This window comes from Amyelois transitella, chromosome 13 (assembly GCF_032362555.1).
Source record: "Amyelois transitella isolate CPQ chromosome 13, ilAmyTran1.1, whole genome shotgun sequence".
Lineage (NCBI taxonomy): Eukaryota > Metazoa > Arthropoda > Insecta > Lepidoptera > Pyralidae > Amyelois > Amyelois transitella.
The window spans coordinates 4,172,829-4,193,227 of NC_083516.1; the positions used below are offsets into that span (position 1 = coordinate 4,172,829).

A 20,399-nucleotide genomic window follows, 5' to 3' on the forward strand; every position below is an offset into this window, starting at 1 on the left:
CTTTTCTGGAGGGAGACTTCACCATGCTAATATCCGATATCCCTAAATCCATAGTTGGCAGTTCTACTATGGATTGAGGGATATCGGATATTAGCATGGTGAAGTTCATATACATAAATCACATTTAGGTTCTGTAACTCATGCAACTCCGCTAACTTTGACACAGATTTAAAAACATCTTTGCTTGAAGTGTAATGCAGGTACCGCCATGCATACCAAAGTTTTAAAAACATTACCTGAAGATGCGAACTTTCTTAAATATACTTATACTAGCTGTGCCCGCGACTTCGTCTGCGTGGAATAGTTATTTTGGGCATCATTAAAGGCCTCAAGGGTGAATAATTTTCCCTGTTTTTTTTTTCACTTTTTCCATAATTTCTTCGCTCCTAGATAGTTGCAGCGTGATGTCATATAGCCTAAAGCCTTCCTCGATAAATGGTCTATTTAACACAAAAATAATTTTTCGATTCGAACCAGTAGTTCCTGAGATTAGCGCTTCAAACAAACAAACTCTTCAGCTTATTATATTAGTATAGATTACCTCCGTGGGGTGCAGTTTCTTCGGTACTTTGTTACCATGGCAACTAATTTAAATGTTGTTTATTGTGGAATATGCTGTTATTTTCATTTCTTTCGATCCTAGTATTATCTTGGTTTATTTTTGATTATTGTTGTTTTTATTAATTTGAATCATCATTATGGCTATAAGAAACCCAAGGCTGCCCCTTTTACCTGGCTATGGAACAAATACACTGGTAAGTGCAATACATTCAGATGTTTCTGATTTTATCTGAATAGCCAAAGGTAATAAAGGTATAGTAGTTAATGTAATGTACCTACTTAAATAAAGCTGCAAAAGTCCAAGAGAAATACTTTTTATTTCTGTGAATCCAATAACTCACTGAATCATTTAATCCTATTGTGGCTTACGAAATTTGTGACTTCTTATTGCTTTGTTTACCCCGCAAAGGGTAAAGCGTAATAGGTATGTGTGTTTAGGTTTGTAAAAAAAAACATTTTGTAATTAAAGATTAAAGATATACGGTATTCACGGAATAGTTTATTGTATTTAGATAGGAAAGAAGAGCTTCGGCGTTCGCCCTGTGTTCACCAGCATCGACAAGGTCAATATGCTTGTGGACAAGGCCGAGGAAGGGAACCGAGTCCCGTCCATATACTGCAGAAAGCAAGCGCCCGACCTGCCCACTTGGATCATGTATGATAAACATGTAAGTAATGCAATGGATTGCGCTTTATACGTCACAAGGAAAACTTTGGCGAACCCCTGACTCCAGACTAATATCAGGAGGATTTTTGAGTTAAAATGATGTGGGGAGAAATTTTAAGATTTTCGTATTAGTGAGGTGGAGTAGTATTTATAAAAAAAACCCAACATACTAACATAGTTACATAATAAGACTATATTTATGTGAAAAACTGTTATTGTAACGAATTAATAAATATTTGTAAACGTATCCAGATATTAAGATTTGAAGCATATTTCCAACAATCGCTACACGAGATGAAAGTCGGATCGAGCATTCTGCGGAAAGTGTCGATTTTCTTCTTTCTTGAAGATGGCACTTTGAAGGTAGTGGAACCAAAAACTGAAAATAGCGGCTTATCACAAGGTCAGTATGGTTTAATTCTATCTTACATTAACTGCCTTAAGTTTTTGTGTCATGTGTGATTTCTACTAGGTACCTACTTTAGGAAGGTACAGTGCAATTTTTCCGAATGGACGTGGTGATGTCTCGATAGATAGTGCCTATACCTACCGTGATCTAAATTGGACAAACGCATCTAAAAGAATGACGTGCTAAGTAGGTTTCTACAGACAAAAAGAACACCTACAATAAAACACTGATGACAATACGTAGTCAAATAAACGCATCATTTGATTCCCGCAGAGTAGATAATATATAAGCACTACTAATTAATTCGTAAAATTTTAGGAACGCTTATTAGTCGCCAAAGGATAAGACTTCCATTTTCTTATGACATGTATTATGATGTACTGGATTTAAATGTCGGACGGGAAGTTACATTCTTTGGAAAGGTTTTTAAGGTAATAATTTTTTTTTTCTCTTTAATATCATATTATTCCCGATTATTTTTCAGCCGCTAGTTTCAATGCCCTGCTGTTCATTACAGTATACTGGATTTTTTTAGTTCTTAGTCAATTTGTCTTCTAGTAGCCTCCTACGATAGAAGATAAGAAATTTTATTGAGAGCTGCTTATAATTGAATTTCTTCTGTTCCTTTGTAGATTGTGAGCTGTGATAACTTTACAAGAGTATTCCTTAACCGCCTCGGAATTAATGTGCCAGATCCGATTCCCTTTCCCGATGCTGTCGAGGTAAGTACCTGCATAAAATCTTATAAGTAACTACTATTCTCATACTTATAGTTGAAAAATACATTTTCTATGCAAAACATCGACCATGGGCTTGAATGCTTATTAAATTTCACAATATTCTCAGCGAGCGCCTGATACCAGAAAACCGCCAAAACATAGACCATTCAAACAATTTTTGGATTTCGACAGACAAGTTTTAAGGTAAGTTCTTTCTTTCTGTATTAAAGCATGCAATTATTTTTGCTCTGTCTTTAATTTTACTCATCTTTTTCTATTAAATGTATTTTTCTATAAATTTAAGTTAAGTAAAACGGGTCATTAAAGGGTCAGGTCAAAAGTACCCGAAACCGCCGAGTTTGCATGAAGAGAGTTATGAATGTGGATGAAGCGAAGGAAGTATGCAGAGATCGTGGCAAGTGGAAAGAGGTAGTCTCTGCCTACCCCTCCGGGAAAGAGGCGTGATTTTATGTATGTATGTATGTTAAGTTTATACCTATCATATATTTCAAAAAGATTCTTATTTTTAATGGAAGTGTCAGGTTTCTAATATAAAAAATATAAAGCTGTAACTAATGTTTAAGAAGTTACGAAAACTATTGATATTTTTAGGTTTTATGGATACTGGGATGATAGAGATTCGGAATTCGGCGTGTTGCATCATTTAGAGATCCACTATTTCTTGGCTGATGACACTATTGAAATCAAAGAAGTTATGCCAGCCAACTCTGGAATGGAGGCGGGACCTATGTTCTTGAAGAGAATGCGGTTGCCAAAAGTACTTACCTACTCTGTTATTAAGATATTTTTTCTTTTATAAGGTGTAAAGCAACAAACAAAGATTTTCAAATAATTCTTAATAAGTTTAACTTGACATAGACACCTTCTTATCAATCCCAGGAATTATTTTTCGTGTGCCATTAAGCATCCAGTAACTATATTATTGTAATAAAGAGTTGCTGAGGCTGAGTTGCTGACCCATAATTATTTTTTTCATAACAAAAAACAATGCAGTCACAGAAAAGGTTAACAATATTTTTTCAAACTTCTAGAAAATTCCTCCTCGTGTCGAAATGACAGGCGGGCCAAAACCGCCGGCGTATGGGCCCGCGGACCTGAGTATTGGGGCCGTGGTGAATGCTTTCGGCAGAAATGTCGTGTTGACCGACTGTGACCCCTACACTAAGGAATACTATAGGATCACGTATGGTATAGGTAATCTCTCTTTCATGTGACGTGTCTGGTAAAAGTTGTCTACCCCCTTGCCTTTGTTTGCGTGTATAATGCTGTGTATTTTCACCGTTTTACCATATTCTTATGCGATATTGATATATTTCAACGTTAGAGTTTTACTAATGTGTGATGAAAACAAGAATTATCGAGTCAATTTTTCCACTTAATTTAAAAGGATTCTGATTCTTAGTTCTGAATCATTAAACTCACAGTTTGCTTCGTGATAATCTGATACTTGAATCAATATAACTCACAAGAAGTAATAATTCTTATCTCTCTTAGATGCTTTCACGCCTCTGCCGATCCCAGGAGATGAAAAGGAATGTGTGAGCACGAGCACGGCAGATAGACAGCTGCCACCATGGAACGGTTACGGTTCCTACGAAGACTCCGCCCAGAACTGTCGAACGGTAGAGCCCAAGGCACCGCATGGCGATTTCATTAAGTTTCTTCATAAAGACAGGTTCATAATTCCAATGACTTTTATCATATGGATAATCACATCTTTATCCCCTACGAGGTAGACATAGCTGAGTCTCGAAAAGACAAGGGTCAAGTCAAGAAGTCCATGTTCGGCTGTATGACTTAATAAAACGATTTGAGATTCAAATAGTGACAAGTCACTAAAAACAAATAAGGTTAAAAGAAAAATTCCGGCTTAAAAGAAGAATTATAAATTTATTAGCCTTCCCCTTGATTACTTTTATGATCAGGACGGGGAGAAGCAGGTGGCACACACTATGTTTTTTCTACGCTACTAGAACGGCATGAAAGCTAGTTATCCTACAGATAAATCTAATTATAACTTCAAATTGATTCAGGGTTGGGTTTGACTCTCATGTACTGAGATTCGCCGCGCGCCTCATCACAGACAACCCTGAGGACTCTCGCAGATATTTCATCATCAAGTACTTCTTGTCTGATGACACGATCGGAGTGTTCGAGTTGTGCGAACGCAATTCTGGTTTTACGGTAATTATACTTTTTGTAATTCATTATTTTGTATGGTGTGGTGGGGTCGCTCCATTTAAAACATCACTCGAACCTCAGACTACAGAGGGGTGAGAACACGTTAACGGGACTAAGGCAAGCAGGATGATGATGACTTTATTAATTTTCTTTAACATTCGCCGCAAACTTAAGACCTCGCAAAAAATTGTCAATATAAAAGTTACTTTACTTTAGCTTTAAAATTTGGATACGGAAATAAGCTGGAGATGATCTTGGGATGAACTTATTGATAAAATAATTTTATAACAGTTTTGTATGTACTAGATATAACATTGCAAAAGAATCCAATGCAAACATAAAAAAATCTTTTTCTTTTTTAGAACTGGCCAGTTATGACACATTCTGAACAAAACAGAAAAGAGGTTGCATATTACTAATTATATTAACCATTAGGTACCTACCATTACAATAACTGTTTTCAGGGAGGAAAGTTCTTCCGTCGTACCAAAATGTATCTGCCAGATGTTGAGTTCTTCGTGCCTAAGGAACCGCCAGCCTACACCGACCAGGACATGTGGGTTGGCAACGAGTTGGTTATCAACAAGCACCGGTTCCGATTGGTAGCCGCTGATGAGTACGCGCTGCGGTATTTAGAGGTCAACCAGGTGCGGATATATTTTCTTAAAATAAAGAAATACATACATACACCCACATATCATGTCTTTATTCCTTATGGGGGCCTGTACAGACCCAATAGTCTTGAAAAGACTTAGTAGCTTACTAGCCCATCGCCTAAAAGAAGAATGTCAAGTTTATAACCCTTTCCCTTCATTGACATTCTGCACGGGACGAGAAGCGCAGGAAAAGAATTGATAGAATTCTGAACACGTGGAGTATAAAAATTTGTCTTTGATGTAAAGTAAAAAAAATAAATGACTACATCATATAAATCATAATTAAGTCGGTCGCTCTCTCTCTCTCAAATAAATCTACAGGAAAATTTTTACATACATACATATAGTCACGTCTATATACCTTACGAGGTAGACAGAGCTAATAGTCCCGAAAAGACTGAATGGCCACGTTCAGCGGCTCGGCTTAATGATGGAATTTTAAAAAATATTTATTTAACAATAATTTCAATAATTCAGTATCCAATGGCCAACATAACCCTGATAATGGATAAAATTCGACGCACCTTAGCGTCGGTGGAGAATGGATACAAGAACTTCGTGGCTAAGTACATGGAGGCGGTGCTGCCCGACAAAAGAGAGCTCATGTCCGTCAGGTGTTTCAAGTAAGTTATCTTACAAATAAAAATAATAATTATAATATAATATAGTCAATTATTTAATCTCTTCTTTGCACTTGCATTAGTCAATAACCTCACTTCTCTGGAGAGGAGCCCGGTACGGCGTTTGACATTGATTCTCAACTTACCCCTGCGACCTTTGCAGGAAAACTTAATTATTGGATCATGGGAAAAGCTTCACTAGATGTGTCTATTCCCATAATTGCCTTTTACGATATACATTGAAAGTAGATGGATTTAATACCTTATCGTTATTTATTTAATCCATGATCATGGTTTTGGGTACATTTTGGGCTCCTAGACCTGTAATGTGAGAGCGCAATCAGGACTAACGCTAGGAACATGACGAATTTATTGCTAACATAAAGATCTTTTATTTTGGAATTTATTAATAGACAAGCAATGAAGGAGATAATGTGTGAGAAGATGACCGAACACGAGTTCCTGACGCTGATCCGACATTTCCGCGGAGACCCAGGCATGGAGAAGAGCCCACGACGAGAAATGATTAGGTAAGTGATAATTACAAAATTTTCGATTATTGTATTTTAATTTTATTGGAGACAAACATTTTCAATTCTGCATGGATGCCATGAGAGGCGACTAGTAAGCATATCCATCACGCAATTTTCATCATGTCTAGCGGCGAAGAAAGAACAAAGTTAGCTAGTTGCGTCACTTTGCTACTTTCGTCTGATCCACATCTCTCAACATGCAAGCTAGTTTCCAAACTTATCCGAAGAATATGATTATCAGGTCTTTAGTATTCACTGACCTAACGCGCGGTCTTTGGGACGACCGCGACAGACTTCGTGAGGGTCTTATGCACGCGGACGAGGTCGGCACCGGCGTATTGTCACAGCATCGCCTGCGTCAGCTGCTGAGGGCTCATCGCCTGCCCTTGAATGGAGATCTTATGGACTGTATGCTGTCAGTGTGAGTTGCGAGCTTCATAGAACTTTACTGTTTAGGTACACACACACACATGCAAATAGCACGTTCTTACCTCTTATTGCGTATTAAAGTCGATAGTAATTTAAGACCTAAAGTCCCCAGAGGAAAAGGTCGGCATCGAAACCGATCGTAACTATTAAGTTACGGCTTGTGGCACTGTATACTCTTCTTTTTTTCATAATTTTATGAATCTTGCAAATCTGTGATAACTAAAGGCTTGCCGAGGATGTTATAAAAATATATTTTATATTTTGACTGAGGACTATGTATTTTTACACAGATTGAAAAAGGATGAAAATTGCAACATTCTTTATGAAGATTTGATGGATTTCCTAGACTTTAAGACTCGACCTGTGTGTAACCTCACAGAGGAAGACTATCAGAAAGTTGTGCGACACGCTCCTCCTGTTAAGGATACAGAGGTACATTTAATTCAAATACTATAAAAGTTTTGTGCCGTGTGGTTCCGACACCAATAAAAAGAGAACAGGACCACTCCGTCTCTTTTCCATGGATGTCGTAAAGGCGACTAAGGGATAAACTTGGGATTCTTTTTTTGGGCGATGGGTTAGCAACTTGTTACTATTGAAATCTCAATTCTGTCATTAAGTCAAACGGCTAAATGTCGCCTATCAGTCTTTTCAAGACTGTTGGCTCTGTCTACCCCGTAAGGGACATAGACGTGACTATATGTATGTATGTATAAAAGTTTCAGATATGCTCTCATGAAATTTATTAAGATAACAGTTCGACAATCTGGTAGATATTAAAATCTGCAAACACTAGCTTAATTGCTTTAGCTTTGAGGCCGCTTAATACAGTTTTTGTAAATCAAATATATAACGGTATTCTTATTCACATTAAAAAGCTTTAAATTTAAATAATTACAGTGTAAGTTATGGGCGGAGGCGGACATGTTTATACACGATGGCTACGTAAATTGGAACGCTTTCCTCTGCCAGCTCAACTTGGACCATTTAGTCAAGGACCAGTCGTAGTCTATAGATCGAGTAAAACATGGTATGTATAGCTTTATATTTTGGGTGCAATAGTTTTGGTATGATTGTAATGTATTGTTTTGTAATTAAAATTATGATGATTTTTTATTACATACATATTGTCTTGTTTCTTTTTTCGCTATCGACAATCACAAAACTTTTTGATGTAGGTACATATGTTTATAGGTTTTGCAAGATATTGATGTATTAAAAAAAATTTGATTACTCGATAAAAATAAATAAGCAAGCAGAAAACAAAAGACGAATACATTTGAAACTTTTATATTTTTATCAATCACAATAAATACATTTTTACACTCACTCTTGAAATTCTCACTTTTATATTTTAAAAAAGGCCCTTTCACTGTTGCAAACACATTTTCGCAACATTGAAAATGACCTGTGATGTTAATATTGCAAAAACTTATGACGTAGAAGATAAAATTGTGATTTACAAACATTCAAACTTTAGTATCACATTTTATTCGTACGTCCGACCACAACGTAGATAAGTTTTAAATAAATAACTTAAACCTATTAAATTTAATGCTAAATGACTTCGTTCTAGTAGTAATAGTCAATACAACGCATTGTCAAGTAGGCACGTACAAACAATTAGGTATAATGGAAGAGAACAAGGATACTTTTACATTATTTTTGGGTTTAAAATATATTTTATGAATTGATGGATTAAATAAATAATACTTATCATCGTGTACGACGATGCGGAAATAACTGTAGGCCACTTTCATTAAGAACAGAACTACCTTATAAAGAAAACACTTATTTTTTATGCCATGGGCTTAAGATTTTATCAAAAGTTAATTTATTCGTTGGTGTATTTTTGTTATTTTTGTCTATGATCTAATTATTTTTGACATGGCACAAAGTATTCACTTGTGTGTCGATGATTGTTGCTGATGATTTGTGTTTTTACTATATTTATTTTTTCTAAGAGGTAACAATTATTAAGGGGAATGCAATATTTATTTTTATATCTAGACTTTATAGTTTATGACACTGGACGGATTCATTGCAATTTAATTACGGCACTAACTAATAATTTACATATTTACAAATCGATCGATTTACATTTAACCGACGGACACATTGGTTTATCATTATGTAATTACTAAAGTTTATCATGTCCACCATTAGACTTATGGATTTAATACTGAAGCATTAAATTCGCAAGTCTAATTTTGATGGTCGAGTAGGTAACGTTGGTACGTCCGTCACACGAGATCAGTAGTTCGGTTTTTCACTTTCCGACGCTCACTCCTGGCACTAAGTTACAAATTAATTATTCAACTGTTATAAATTTACGTCAGTTCATCTTCACCACATATCTTTGACTCGTTCTGCTGCAGGAATCTGAGGCCTAAACCTGTGAAGAAAATTTATGATTTTCAGTCATTTTCAGCTGCTAGCTTCAGCTTCAAATATTTTTAATTGGTTTAGTTTAGCATCATTAATTAAATCTTGAAGTTGTTTAAGAAATAGGTCAAACTAAAATACAAATATCGTAAACCAAGTGTTTTAGATAGATTGTTAAAAGAGTGTAAGTAGAAAGTAAAGTAAGCAGTCTATCCAAACAAGTGTACGCATGGATTTCGCATTTAGTAACATGATTTAAGTTTGCTTACATTTTAAAGAATTCATAATATACCTGTGAATAGGGATGGATGGCGGTGATCCAAGGGTGCTGTTTCCCAGAGGCGACATCTTGATTCCGGAACTGTTACCATTTACACTCGAACCGAGACTGGACGCGGAGTCTGCCCTGTAAAGTTAATATTTTTGTTGTGAACTAAGTCTTCTTACTTATTTCTTTTTATAACGTGAGCAGGGTATTGCATATCGGAAATACTTCGTTTTTTAATGGTCGGATTCCAACGTTGCAATGTTTTGGGAAAACTAAAGCGGACCCCAGGCTTCGAAGCACTGTGGCGGAGGGCGCAACTGGCAACACAGAGTATTTTGGAAAAAAAATTGGATGAATGTAGTCAAACATACTGGTATGACAAATTAGAATGACCAAAGTGAAGCAGCGCTCCTTACCTGTCGATCTGTCTTCTGAAAAGCGGATACCTCCACGGGGAGTTGGGTTTGCGTTGCTCATGCTGAAAGGCGGGGTTGTCCCTGCCACGGTCACTCTCGTTCACCACCGACATGGAAACGTTACCCACGTCTCTTGTTTTAGATGATAACCTCCTGGTGAAAACAAATTATTATATTTATGTTATAATGTAATATTCGTTCTATAAGTATTAAAACTGTAATAGAATCTGCTTGATGATGATATACTTCTTTCACATGACAACTAATATACATACTACCAAATTTAATTAAAGGTCATATAAAGGTCAAAGGCAGGTGAGCCTTTGACGTTTATTTGCAACAGTTAGACCTTTTGTCATTTAGTTACGTTATTCACATGTGATGATGAAGTGCACACTATGGGAAGTATATAAAAACTGCTTAATCCTGGCCACTTACGCTTCCAAGGTAAAAAGCATTAAATAATATCCATAAGTACCTAAGTATCCTGGTAGGCAGTGAAGGCTGTGGCGGCCGTGCACGCTGTCGACTGCTGTCCACAATTAGAACATGCCGGTCATACGGCGTATCATAATCCACTTCGAGCACCGTGGAGAACTTGTGTGGCCACATCAGGTCTACAGCTGCTATCAGTAACCCTACTACTACACATATGCTTCCTGGAAAGAGAGGTTTTATATAATCGGGTAATGTGTGGAAAATAAATAAGTATACGACGCTAGCCTAATGTGCCCAGAGATTGTTAAAGATTATGACCTGAAATATAAAACAGGTATTTGAACTCAATTTGCCGGTGTGAACTGTGTGTGGTTCATAAAATAAAAAAAGTTTAGAGTCATCAAAAGGATCAAGTTAGCCAAGAAGAGAATAAGTTTTGTCAAACCCCATTTGGAATCCTCAGTAGCCGCCTTTTACCTATATATCAAAAAGTACGAAGAACTAACTTACCAGAAATTAAAACTAGCCAGAAGCACCAGCCTAGCGAGAAGAAAAGCATGGCCCCGTCGAGCCTGACTATGAGCGGCGCGGTCGGCAGGGACGCCCAGTAGCCCCCCGCCGCGGCGCACAGGGTGACCCCTAACGTCGCCATCGTGTAGGCCCCGTATCGAGGAACCACCACGAGAAGCAAGTTCATGAGGAGCCATAGCGCTAATGCTGCCCTATAAAATGGAATAGCCTGATTTGGTAAATTAGGTAATAATACGATATGATTTTATGTATGTATGTATGTATGTAATACGATATAAAATGCATGCCATGAAACAATAACAAAATACATGCCGTATTTCTAATTACTTACTTCTTTACTATACAAACTTTAATCTGTGTGTTATTAAGAAAATTATCAATGGTAAAGTGTCTTGATTTGAATTTCTTTTTTGTATTATGGCAGCAAATTATAGTTTCCAAAAAGTTTACCACATTTTTCCTAAACATTCAATTTTTTAATTACAAACTAAATGCAAAGGCGTAAACTAAAACCTGTTTACCAAAGCAACGTGGCCGTTGTATATCCAGCTGCGCGGTACTTCGCCCCCCACTCGAAGCCTTCGTGCTGTACCGCAAAGTGCTCGGCTATGGACAGCACCGGGTATGGCAGGCCCCGGCTCAGACCAGCTCGGTACCACTCTTGGATAGCGCCGGCTTCTTCCCAGCGGAACTGTTCGTTGTAGTCCACGCCTGGGTCACCTATCGTTGTATTGCCCCAGGACAGAGCTGAAATCAATTGATATATACATGTTACCACATCTATATACTTCGGCAGATTAGACAGACCTACAAGTCAAAGTATTCTATAGAAGACATGTATTAGCAGGTTGGTCTATTACTTATGCACTCTTGCCTATTTACTCTTGTCTTGACATTGCCTAAGTTGTAGTTATCAGGGAGCGAAACGTGGAGAGGAAGATTTTAGCCATTTGTACTCGTATAATAAATGATTTGGTGAACCGAGCGGTGCGTTGCGTAGAACACTCCATATGGATACAATGCCTGCCTTGCACCAGTAGATGCACGGATGTCGTAACTCACCAGTAAGCGTAACATTGACGTGGCCCAACCCCACGTGCACGGCTAGCCAGCAGTCCAGCCGCTCGGTGGAAAACGCGCGGTAAGATGCGCGCGCGACTCGGGCGCCGGATATGTGCCACGATGATCCGTGCTTGCACACTGTAATAGGTATAATTATAGTATATATTATATAATAGGTATAATTATTTAAATAAATAAAAATATTTTTCTTTATTCCTTACGAATTAGACAAGAGTATCGAATGTTTAAGGCTTCAATCAGCTGCAGTGATTAATTATTAATAGGTTGCTAAAATAAGGGCGCCTACATTTCACTAATGCCAAAGAGATCAAAAGAAAAATTTTGCTAAATATAATTATATTATTTAAGTGTAAAGCACACTACGCTACGCTCTATATCTATTCTATACTCCACATCCACTACTTCATAACATAACCATAGCATCTAAAACCATGAAAGAAAACAAAGTTAAATAATACATGTTCTTTAAATTTAAGTACGTGATTGTTAACATAAAACAAAGCAACACATCATTATAATCATTGTCGTACTTCTCGTACGGTAACTGCGGAAATTCATTACGGATGTGAAACAAAAAGTTTAAAAAACAAAGCAGACTTCGTTTACATTGCAGTTTTTGTCTGCAAATGACCTTTCACAGGATTTTCTAGAAGGTAACCATTTGTTAAGTCATGACACTCCTCTTAACTTGTTAAGCTTATTTAGGTGTGTCCTAAACTGTTGTCATCAATAAAAAAGAGGATCTTATAAGAGTCTATTTTCTGAAATCTTTCATGATCTGTTTTAAACTGCTTATCATATCATCCATTGTACTCGTAAGTAAATACATGTAAGATAGGGGAGAAGACAAAGAATTTTATATTAGTATTTTGTATAAAACATACTGGAATTGCAATTGCTAAATACATTTTACCATGGTGGTTTGAAGTTTTCTATGTTTAGTATGGTGGGGAGTAATCATAGAATTCGGAAATATTATAAGACCATATTGAGATATTAAGTACTGGTGAAAATGCTATAGCAATTGCAAGTGATGGTTGTGAATTCATCATAGCATGTTATGTTTTCATCTTGCATAGCTATATACTGAGTATTATTTGTCAGCTTTACATAATGTCTTATTATCCCTTACGAGGTAGACAGCTAACAGTGTAGAAAAGGCTGAAGCCATGTTCCTTGATTTAAATGAGATTAAAATTGAGACAGGTTGTTAGTTGATCGCCAAAAAGAAGAATCCCAAGTTTATTAGTAACTGCGCAGAAACGCGCAGAAAATAGCGCAGCAAGACACATTATTTCTGTAGTTTCAAGTACTTACGAGACAGCATTTCTGTTGACTTATGTGATTTCGATTTCTCCAGGTAATATTATAAACTATGTTTCTGAGATGAACACTGAACATTATACGCCACAGTAATGCGGCTGACACACGAAATAACTCGGTCAATGGCAGAATGCAAGCGGTTGATTTCTCCACTTGGCCGGTCACCCGAAGACAATGGCAATTCTCATTACGAAAAAAATAAGTTTTTGCAAAATCTTAACGGTCATCTAATTGTTAATAGATATTAAAGGGTAGAAAAGATTTTAACATTTTTATGGATGCAAACACCTTATATCCTTCACATTTAATTCTGAAATCGAGTAAAGAATTTTATAAGATATTTTTATTTTAAAGAAGGGCTTTCGCTGTACTTAACACCTACATGATCTCCATCTGAAATAAAAATCGAGCAAGCGCGTGTCGGGCGCACTTACAGTAACAAGGGTTCTAGGGGTGCTCCTAGACCTACATTCCAAACTTTAGCTCGGTTTGCGCCATTCTTTGAAATTATTTCATATTCCTTTAAACTACTTACCTAAAACTTAAAAGATTGTCAAAATATTGGCATAATAAAAAAAAAACTATGTCTATCCCTTAGGTTCATGTATCAAGTGCACTATCTATAAAAATATTTCACGAAATCATACTTCACCCATGTAAAATGGCTGTGAAATACGGCCATGACAAACTATCGTTTATGTATACCTACTCGTATTATAGTACGGGATTTTTACGATTAGGCACAGAACAGGAAAAAAATCTATGCTTATTTTACTTTGCAAAAATATAATCAGATTTAAAGCTCAAGATCAGTGATATCAATGAATAAAAAAAATATGAACAAGTTTTTTTAAGGTTCGCTTATAGTTCGTTATTTCAATGACATGGAAAAATGTTTGGGGATTTTAATTATTATCGATATAGTTACGTTATTATCAATTAATAATATTCAATGTCAATTAAACGTTTATTAAACATATATAACCGGTTTCTATCCTATTGGATATTGCAACGTTTATTTGTATTAGCGGAATAGCTTCATATAATAGGTGCTTATTATGTGAATTACGCATGAATTATACCTTACATAATCTATGATGTTGGGCTTTACTACGGATTTGACCGAAATAGAAATCGTGCGGCATTTTGATTGTTGCCCTTCATTTTTTAATCAAATGAAAAGTGTATTTAAATGACTGATGAGGATTTCGTATGTGCGGTATTTGGATTGTTCTATTTCTTGGGGCTAGACTTGTCTGATCTGATGTCTTGTCTGATCTCATATCTGTTTGCCATTTTACTAACCTTGTTTGATTAGGTGAGCAGTGATTAGGAACTTCTATAGCATTACGTCAATATTTAAGCTTTTAAATAATTTAGGTAGTGAAAAAAAATTATGACTGTGGCGGTATTCAGTTCTCTACATAAAGGACGTCAAAATTCTTATATTTGTCGGTATTATGAAGAGCTAACTGAAATTGTATTCTTGTAAGTATCTATTGTTTAATTTCTCTAATGGTCGCACACTTAATATGAGTTTTTTCCGTAGCTAAAAATTTGCGGAATGTTAATTTATTGAATATATATTTATATTCCGTGTTTGAAACGTCTTTTCTGTTCAATCAATTAGGTACTTACTCAAGTCTAATACAATAAAGATTATTCATTATTTTATTAATGTGAGTTTAAAACGATAAAAGTATTTAAAAATAAAAATTTAAGTTATGACACAACTCTTAAAAACCTTTATTTTAATATCTTTATTTATTTTCGGACATATCCTCGATGAAGTCAAGGTCGATCATAAACTGCGAAGTCGATTCCACATTCTCGGACTCGTAGAATTCAGACCAATGAATTGCCCAGGTATCGCCTACTGGTTCTTAACATACAGGGTCATCTACTTCGGGAACCGACAATTTTATTGTTCAACATTTAAATTTTCTTTTGTTTCTAGAGTATTTTGAAATAAATACTTCTTTTTCTAGACTAGATTAACTTTTCCTCTTAAAAAAGATTTATACAAAAAGATGTGACTTCTTTTTGAATAATTATTTTTTGGAAAGAGACCTGCACATTAAGGCAACCTTGCAATATTTAGGCTTATAAAGCAGATCTTTATTTTGTAATCAATGTTGTGATATTAAACTTATATCTTTCCTTTCATATTTGTATAGAATCATTTGATACGCTTTATGAATTCGACTGCATTTTGTAAAATATTTTAATTATTTTCATCAAAATAGTGCAAATTTTCACCTCAAAAACAATTACCCCTTACTGTTTGTTAATACTTTCAAAATGTTTTTCTTGCTCTCCTGATAAAAACGTATTTACTTGTATGTGCTTACTTTATGTAAGAAAAATATCTTGAAAGAACCTTTCTTGTTCAGCGCTACGGCCAAGGATGTTCTAACGAAACATGATAGTAAAAATGTCAAGTTAATACTAACCTAATATGACAGTGCCGACGAAGAGACTCAGGGTGACTATGGTGAACGTTGAAAATCTCTGAAAATAAACAAAAAATATTAATTAATACAAGATGGTCACTAGGTAAACTTATTAATAAGGCTCATATTTCACTTGGGGAAAAATTTTAAATTATTTTTTGTTGCCATCCTCAAATCTAGGTTGTGAGGAATAAAAATGTAATGGTTTAAGCTCACAGCTAGTACCAACAATATGTTAAGTAGGTTAGCATGTTTGTAGAGCTTCTAAGCGTGGGAGCTAATGCACAGATTATGCAAATTTAAGAATTGGACCCAAACTCATAAGACGCAGATCCTTGAGTCACTGATCCGACTTGTTTTTTGTGATAACCATCCAAAGAATGATGATTAATTGTTATTGAATTATTCAAATAGTTTATTTTTGAACTTTATAAAAATAGAATAGGTATCTACTTGTTAACTAACAGTGTGTTCAACTGTCAATGATGTAACAGGTATACAACTAGTCAAGTGTTTTACCACTCCTTAAAGGTACTGTTTGTTTATATAACAGTAATAAAAAATCAAGTCTTTTATTTTTGTCGCACAGTTTGGTACTCAAACTGTTTTCATTGATTAATATTCGATATCTTAAATATAAATAAGTACGTAGTAACTAAATGCAAAGTTTTATTCGAACCCTTGTATTTCAAAGGCCCATTAATAGCATACATTATGCTATAGTACTAAGGGCGAAATATAATTAGCAGCATTCACTTTGCTATAGCGAGTTGAGATAAAGAGTGGGCGTTACGACCACTCAAGTTGAGTATAATTTTCGACATGTGCTATAAGAGCAGATGAACCAGATTTCTTTTTTATTCCGGGGAAGATAGCAAGCAAGACCAGCTGACCGGCGTGATCGCATCAAGAAACCAAAACTAGGGTTAATTATAGCAGCCTAAACCTTTTCTATAAGGAATGTGAAGTAGAGAGAAAGCGTAACAATGGCTATTTAATGTAATAAATAATAGGAGCTCTTTTTTGATGTACGGGAAGAATAGTATAAGCATAACGAGCACCGACGTTAGGGTTCAATATCATTATCTTCATGAACTTTTAGGCACAAAAATTGGTTTACCTCTTTCCAGATGCTGGGCAATATAACGAGGAAGGGGAGGTACAGTGTGAGCTCAACGAGCACTAACGCCAGGGCTGGCACAATGAGAGTTACGGTCTGGTTGTGGTACCGCATGAATTATTTACTTTTCTTTATTTGCAAAACTTACAATTGTAATTAAATACAAATAATATAAATAAATATTACATACATACATACATATAATCACGTCTATATCCCTTGCGGGGTAGACAGAGCCAACAGTCTTGAAAAGACTGATAGGCCACGTTCAGCTGTTTGGCTTTATGATGGAATTGAGATTCAAATAGTGACAGGTTGCTAGCCCATCGCCTAAAAGAAGAATCCCGTGTTTATAAGCCTTACCCTTAGTCGCCTTTTACGACATCCATGGGAACGAGATGGAGTGGTCCTATTCTTTTTTTTATTGGTGCCGGGAACCACACGGCACCAATACAAAAAAGCACCAATAAATAAATATTTTATACTCATATCACAATACATAAATTTTATGTCTTAATCATTAAAGTTTCCACTTTATTATAGAAGGAGTAATACGGTTACCTCTTTCCTGATGCCGGGGAAGATAGCGAGGAAGGCGAGGTAGAGCGTGAGCGCTGCGATCACCAACGCCAGGGCTGGCACGTCGGCCGCTACTGCCGTGCGGTTGTGGTACGCGTACAGGGTCGGCCCGCCTTCCTCGCGAAACGCATCGAACCACCCCTTCATCGCTCACCCAGCCTGAAACAAAATGATTTAAAATAAGAATTTATTTTAACAATTTAAAAATTTTGTATCATCTCAAATCAAATAAAAAAGTTCATGATTAAAATTACAAATAATAATTTGAAACAAAGACATTGCATCTATGGTTTATGGTATGGTTGGAAATTAGAATTGAGTTTTTACTTTGTATAGATAACAAAAATACGGCCATGTTGTTTTTTTAAAAATGAAAAAGAAATTGCCAAATTATAGCAACGGCAAAGCTACCTACAAAAAGTCCCTAAAATAAATACTTACATCTTCTAAAAACTAATATAATACTCATATCAGCGGTGCGATGTCTCCTGAGTATACTTTGAAGGGTTTTATGTACTTTGTGAAAGTTTAATGACATGGTTGAAGATTTACATTGTGTTCTAAATATAAACTCTTTGCCTCATGTGAACACATTACTTTTTGCGTATACAGTGTATGTTTCTTTGAATAACATTGAAAAGCTTTAAATAAGAAGTAGTAAAAGAGAAAATGCGCCATTTCCTGCATTACAGTTTGTTTTGTCGTAACGCACGCAGTAAGACGAGCTCTTTAAGTGCAAAGTTACGTACAAATGGCTGTTCTTAAATGTTAATTAGGTATATCTATGGCTGTACTTGACACAAATTGCTTTATTCAAGTAATGGGCTAAGGAAGCTATAATTTACTTCAATAACTTTAAATTATTCATTACTAGGAAGTATATTTCGTGTTGTGATTAAATACATACATAGGTACATAATAATCACTCTGTTTCCCGGAGGGGGTAGGCAGAGTAACCTGAACAGGCGACTTTACATGAAATGAATATGGATGAAGGTTAGAAATATATAAGGATCGTAGCAAGTGGAAAGATTTAGTTTTTTAATAAACTCTAGTCATTTTTATAGAATGTTTGATACTTAACTAAACCGATCAAAAAATATTCAAATTTTACAGAGCCACATTTTTATAGTCTTATTTGTAAGTTACCATCATATTGGTGAGATGACATGGGCTCTTTGTTTATATATTATTTATTTTATTCATACTAAAATATTGGTGATTTATAAATACTTACATATTTTAAGGATATCGGCATTATTTCCGTATTTGACAAGGACATTAATTGAACATTTGCAAGTATTTATTTAAAGTAAGTAATACTATTATGTAAATGGGCAGATTTGCAATATGCCCATTTCTTTTCCCTAGAGAATAAACATTTTACATTGATTCGCCTCTTTAGAATTTTTTATTAAAAATAAAGTTATATTTCATCAAAACAATGAGATTGAGCTAAAACCCGTTTGTAAATTGCAATAAGCCAAGTCTAGAACACGAGACGTGGCCGGAATGCTACTTCAGTTGCGACATGCGCCCGCGCAGCTGCGTCGCCTTCGGGAAACGGATGTAGATCGAGCCTCAGTTCCCAATTAAATTATAAACGATAGTGATACTAAAGAGATTGTGCGCTTGCCCAATGAAACTCGCCAGGCGGAAAATCAAACGGCCCATTGTTTTAGATTTAAGATTATCATCGCAATTATTTACGGTCTTGTTAGCGATGAAAGGGATGCGTAGTTAGGTCCTTTGACAGTTGTTATCATGTATAATTTGATGTATTTGTATTGCAAGCATGAGTGCTATTTCAATTGAATTGAAACACTCGCCAAATAGAATTTAGTGCCTTTAAATTTGCTCTCAAAAGCTCCAGATAATAAAGTAAAGCAATCACAGCTATAACTAAGAAGTCCATCATTGACATTCTTGAAGAGGGCTGACTTATTTGGTTTAATAATTGTAACTTAGGATATTCGAAAGACTTAATAAGTCCTTTTTTAAGCTAAGTTATTCAACTTGAAGCACCGAATTTTGCGAAATTGAATTATATTTAACCGTTCAAATGAACGAGCAATGCACAAATTGTAAGGCGTAAAAAACAATGAGTGACCTTTAAGGTGTAATGTTCTTGACACAAATATGATTACTGATAGAGCTGCATGCCGGAAGCGTCTCACAGAGCCGGTAGTTAACCACCGGAAATTATATTAATCCCAGACATGACGAGGTTGAATGCAAGTAAGTTTCATACATTAAAAAAGAACAGATAAAGAACAGTAATATTTTTTTAGTCGCCGTTTCTTACCAGTCTCGTGAAAATGTCATGCAAAGTTAATAATGTAAATGTATTTGTTTATTCTTTTTTGAAATCATTTTTACTCTTTTAAGCGGATAATCTACTACTACTACAACAACCACAACTAGGTAAGAATGTTAGTAGATTTGGAAAATATTATCAAGCTAAACCGCTTAACTGTTTTTTTTTAATATAGTACTTAATTTTAATTTTTTTAAATTCAATAAAGTGGGTGCGTTAAATCGCCTACTTACCTTTCTGGAGGTAAACTACTCATATACCAACTTAAATATCTTTGTTTGTGCAGACTCGTTTTCATTCCCAATGCTTATCCTTAAATAGACGGCGATAAAGATCATTTTTTATAAAATAATAAAATCTGAGGTCAGGCGTATGCGCAGAGAAACTATAAATACTCATACCTTACTAAGGTCATATAAGTTACGTTGGGAATTTATAAATAATAAGTTCGATATGATCATTAATATCGACTTCATAATGTTGTGAGTTGTTTTTAATAAATGTGTTATCAAATATGAATTATGGTTGAGTTACAAGTTCACACGTAATGAAAAACAGTTTTACTTCCGTTTATGTCCGTTAGGCTAATTTTGATCATTATAATTAGAAGTAAGGTATGCGAAAAAGTACTATTGATGTAAACGAAAACATAGTGCCAGAAAAATGGAAAGATTATCCCCTTAGTCCATG

At 35.4% G+C, this 20,399-nt stretch overlaps 2 protein-coding genes across 3 annotated transcripts in view; one reads left to right on the plus strand and one right to left on the minus strand.

Moving 5' to 3' along the window:
- Positions 1 to 165: 165 nt before the first annotated feature.
- LOC106131399 (EF-hand domain-containing family member C2) lies at positions 166 to 7,866 on the plus strand. Its single transcript, XM_060947264.1, has 16 exons — positions 166 to 755; positions 1,074 to 1,229; positions 1,481 to 1,631; positions 1,956 to 2,068; positions 2,270 to 2,359; positions 2,484 to 2,560; positions 2,969 to 3,134; positions 3,409 to 3,571; positions 3,872 to 4,052; positions 4,411 to 4,561; positions 5,023 to 5,205; positions 5,692 to 5,837; positions 6,248 to 6,364; positions 6,609 to 6,788; positions 7,087 to 7,228; positions 7,697 to 7,866. Exons 1-16 carry the CDS (start codon positions 699 to 701, stop codon positions 7,802 to 7,804), a joined length of 2,181 nt encoding a protein of 726 aa, XP_060803247.1. The 5' UTR covers positions 166 to 698; the 3' UTR covers positions 7,805 to 7,866.
- A 221-nt stretch (positions 7,867 to 8,087) lies between these two features.
- LOC106131401 (dual oxidase maturation factor 1) overlaps positions 8,088 to 20,399 on the minus strand; it is a 55,399-nt gene continuing 43,087 nt past the window's right edge. For both annotated transcript variants that reach the window (XM_060947252.1, XM_060947251.1), the window contains 9 exons: positions 17,375 to 17,551; positions 15,694 to 15,751; positions 11,897 to 12,034; positions 11,356 to 11,581; positions 10,814 to 11,025; positions 10,344 to 10,524; positions 9,866 to 10,018; positions 9,474 to 9,587; positions 8,088 to 9,191 (listed from right to left, as the gene is read on the minus strand). In XM_060947252.1, the coding sequence (XP_060803235.1) occupies positions 9,143 to 9,191; positions 9,474 to 9,587; positions 9,866 to 10,018; positions 10,344 to 10,524; positions 10,814 to 11,025; positions 11,356 to 11,581; positions 11,897 to 12,034; positions 15,694 to 15,751; positions 17,375 to 17,539 (1,296 nt within the window). In that variant the 5' untranslated portion in view covers positions 17,540 to 17,551 and the 3' untranslated portion in view covers positions 8,088 to 9,142. The remainder of the gene's footprint in view (positions 9,192 to 9,473; positions 9,588 to 9,865; positions 10,019 to 10,343; positions 10,525 to 10,813; positions 11,026 to 11,355; positions 11,582 to 11,896; positions 12,035 to 15,693; positions 15,752 to 17,374; positions 17,552 to 20,399) is intronic.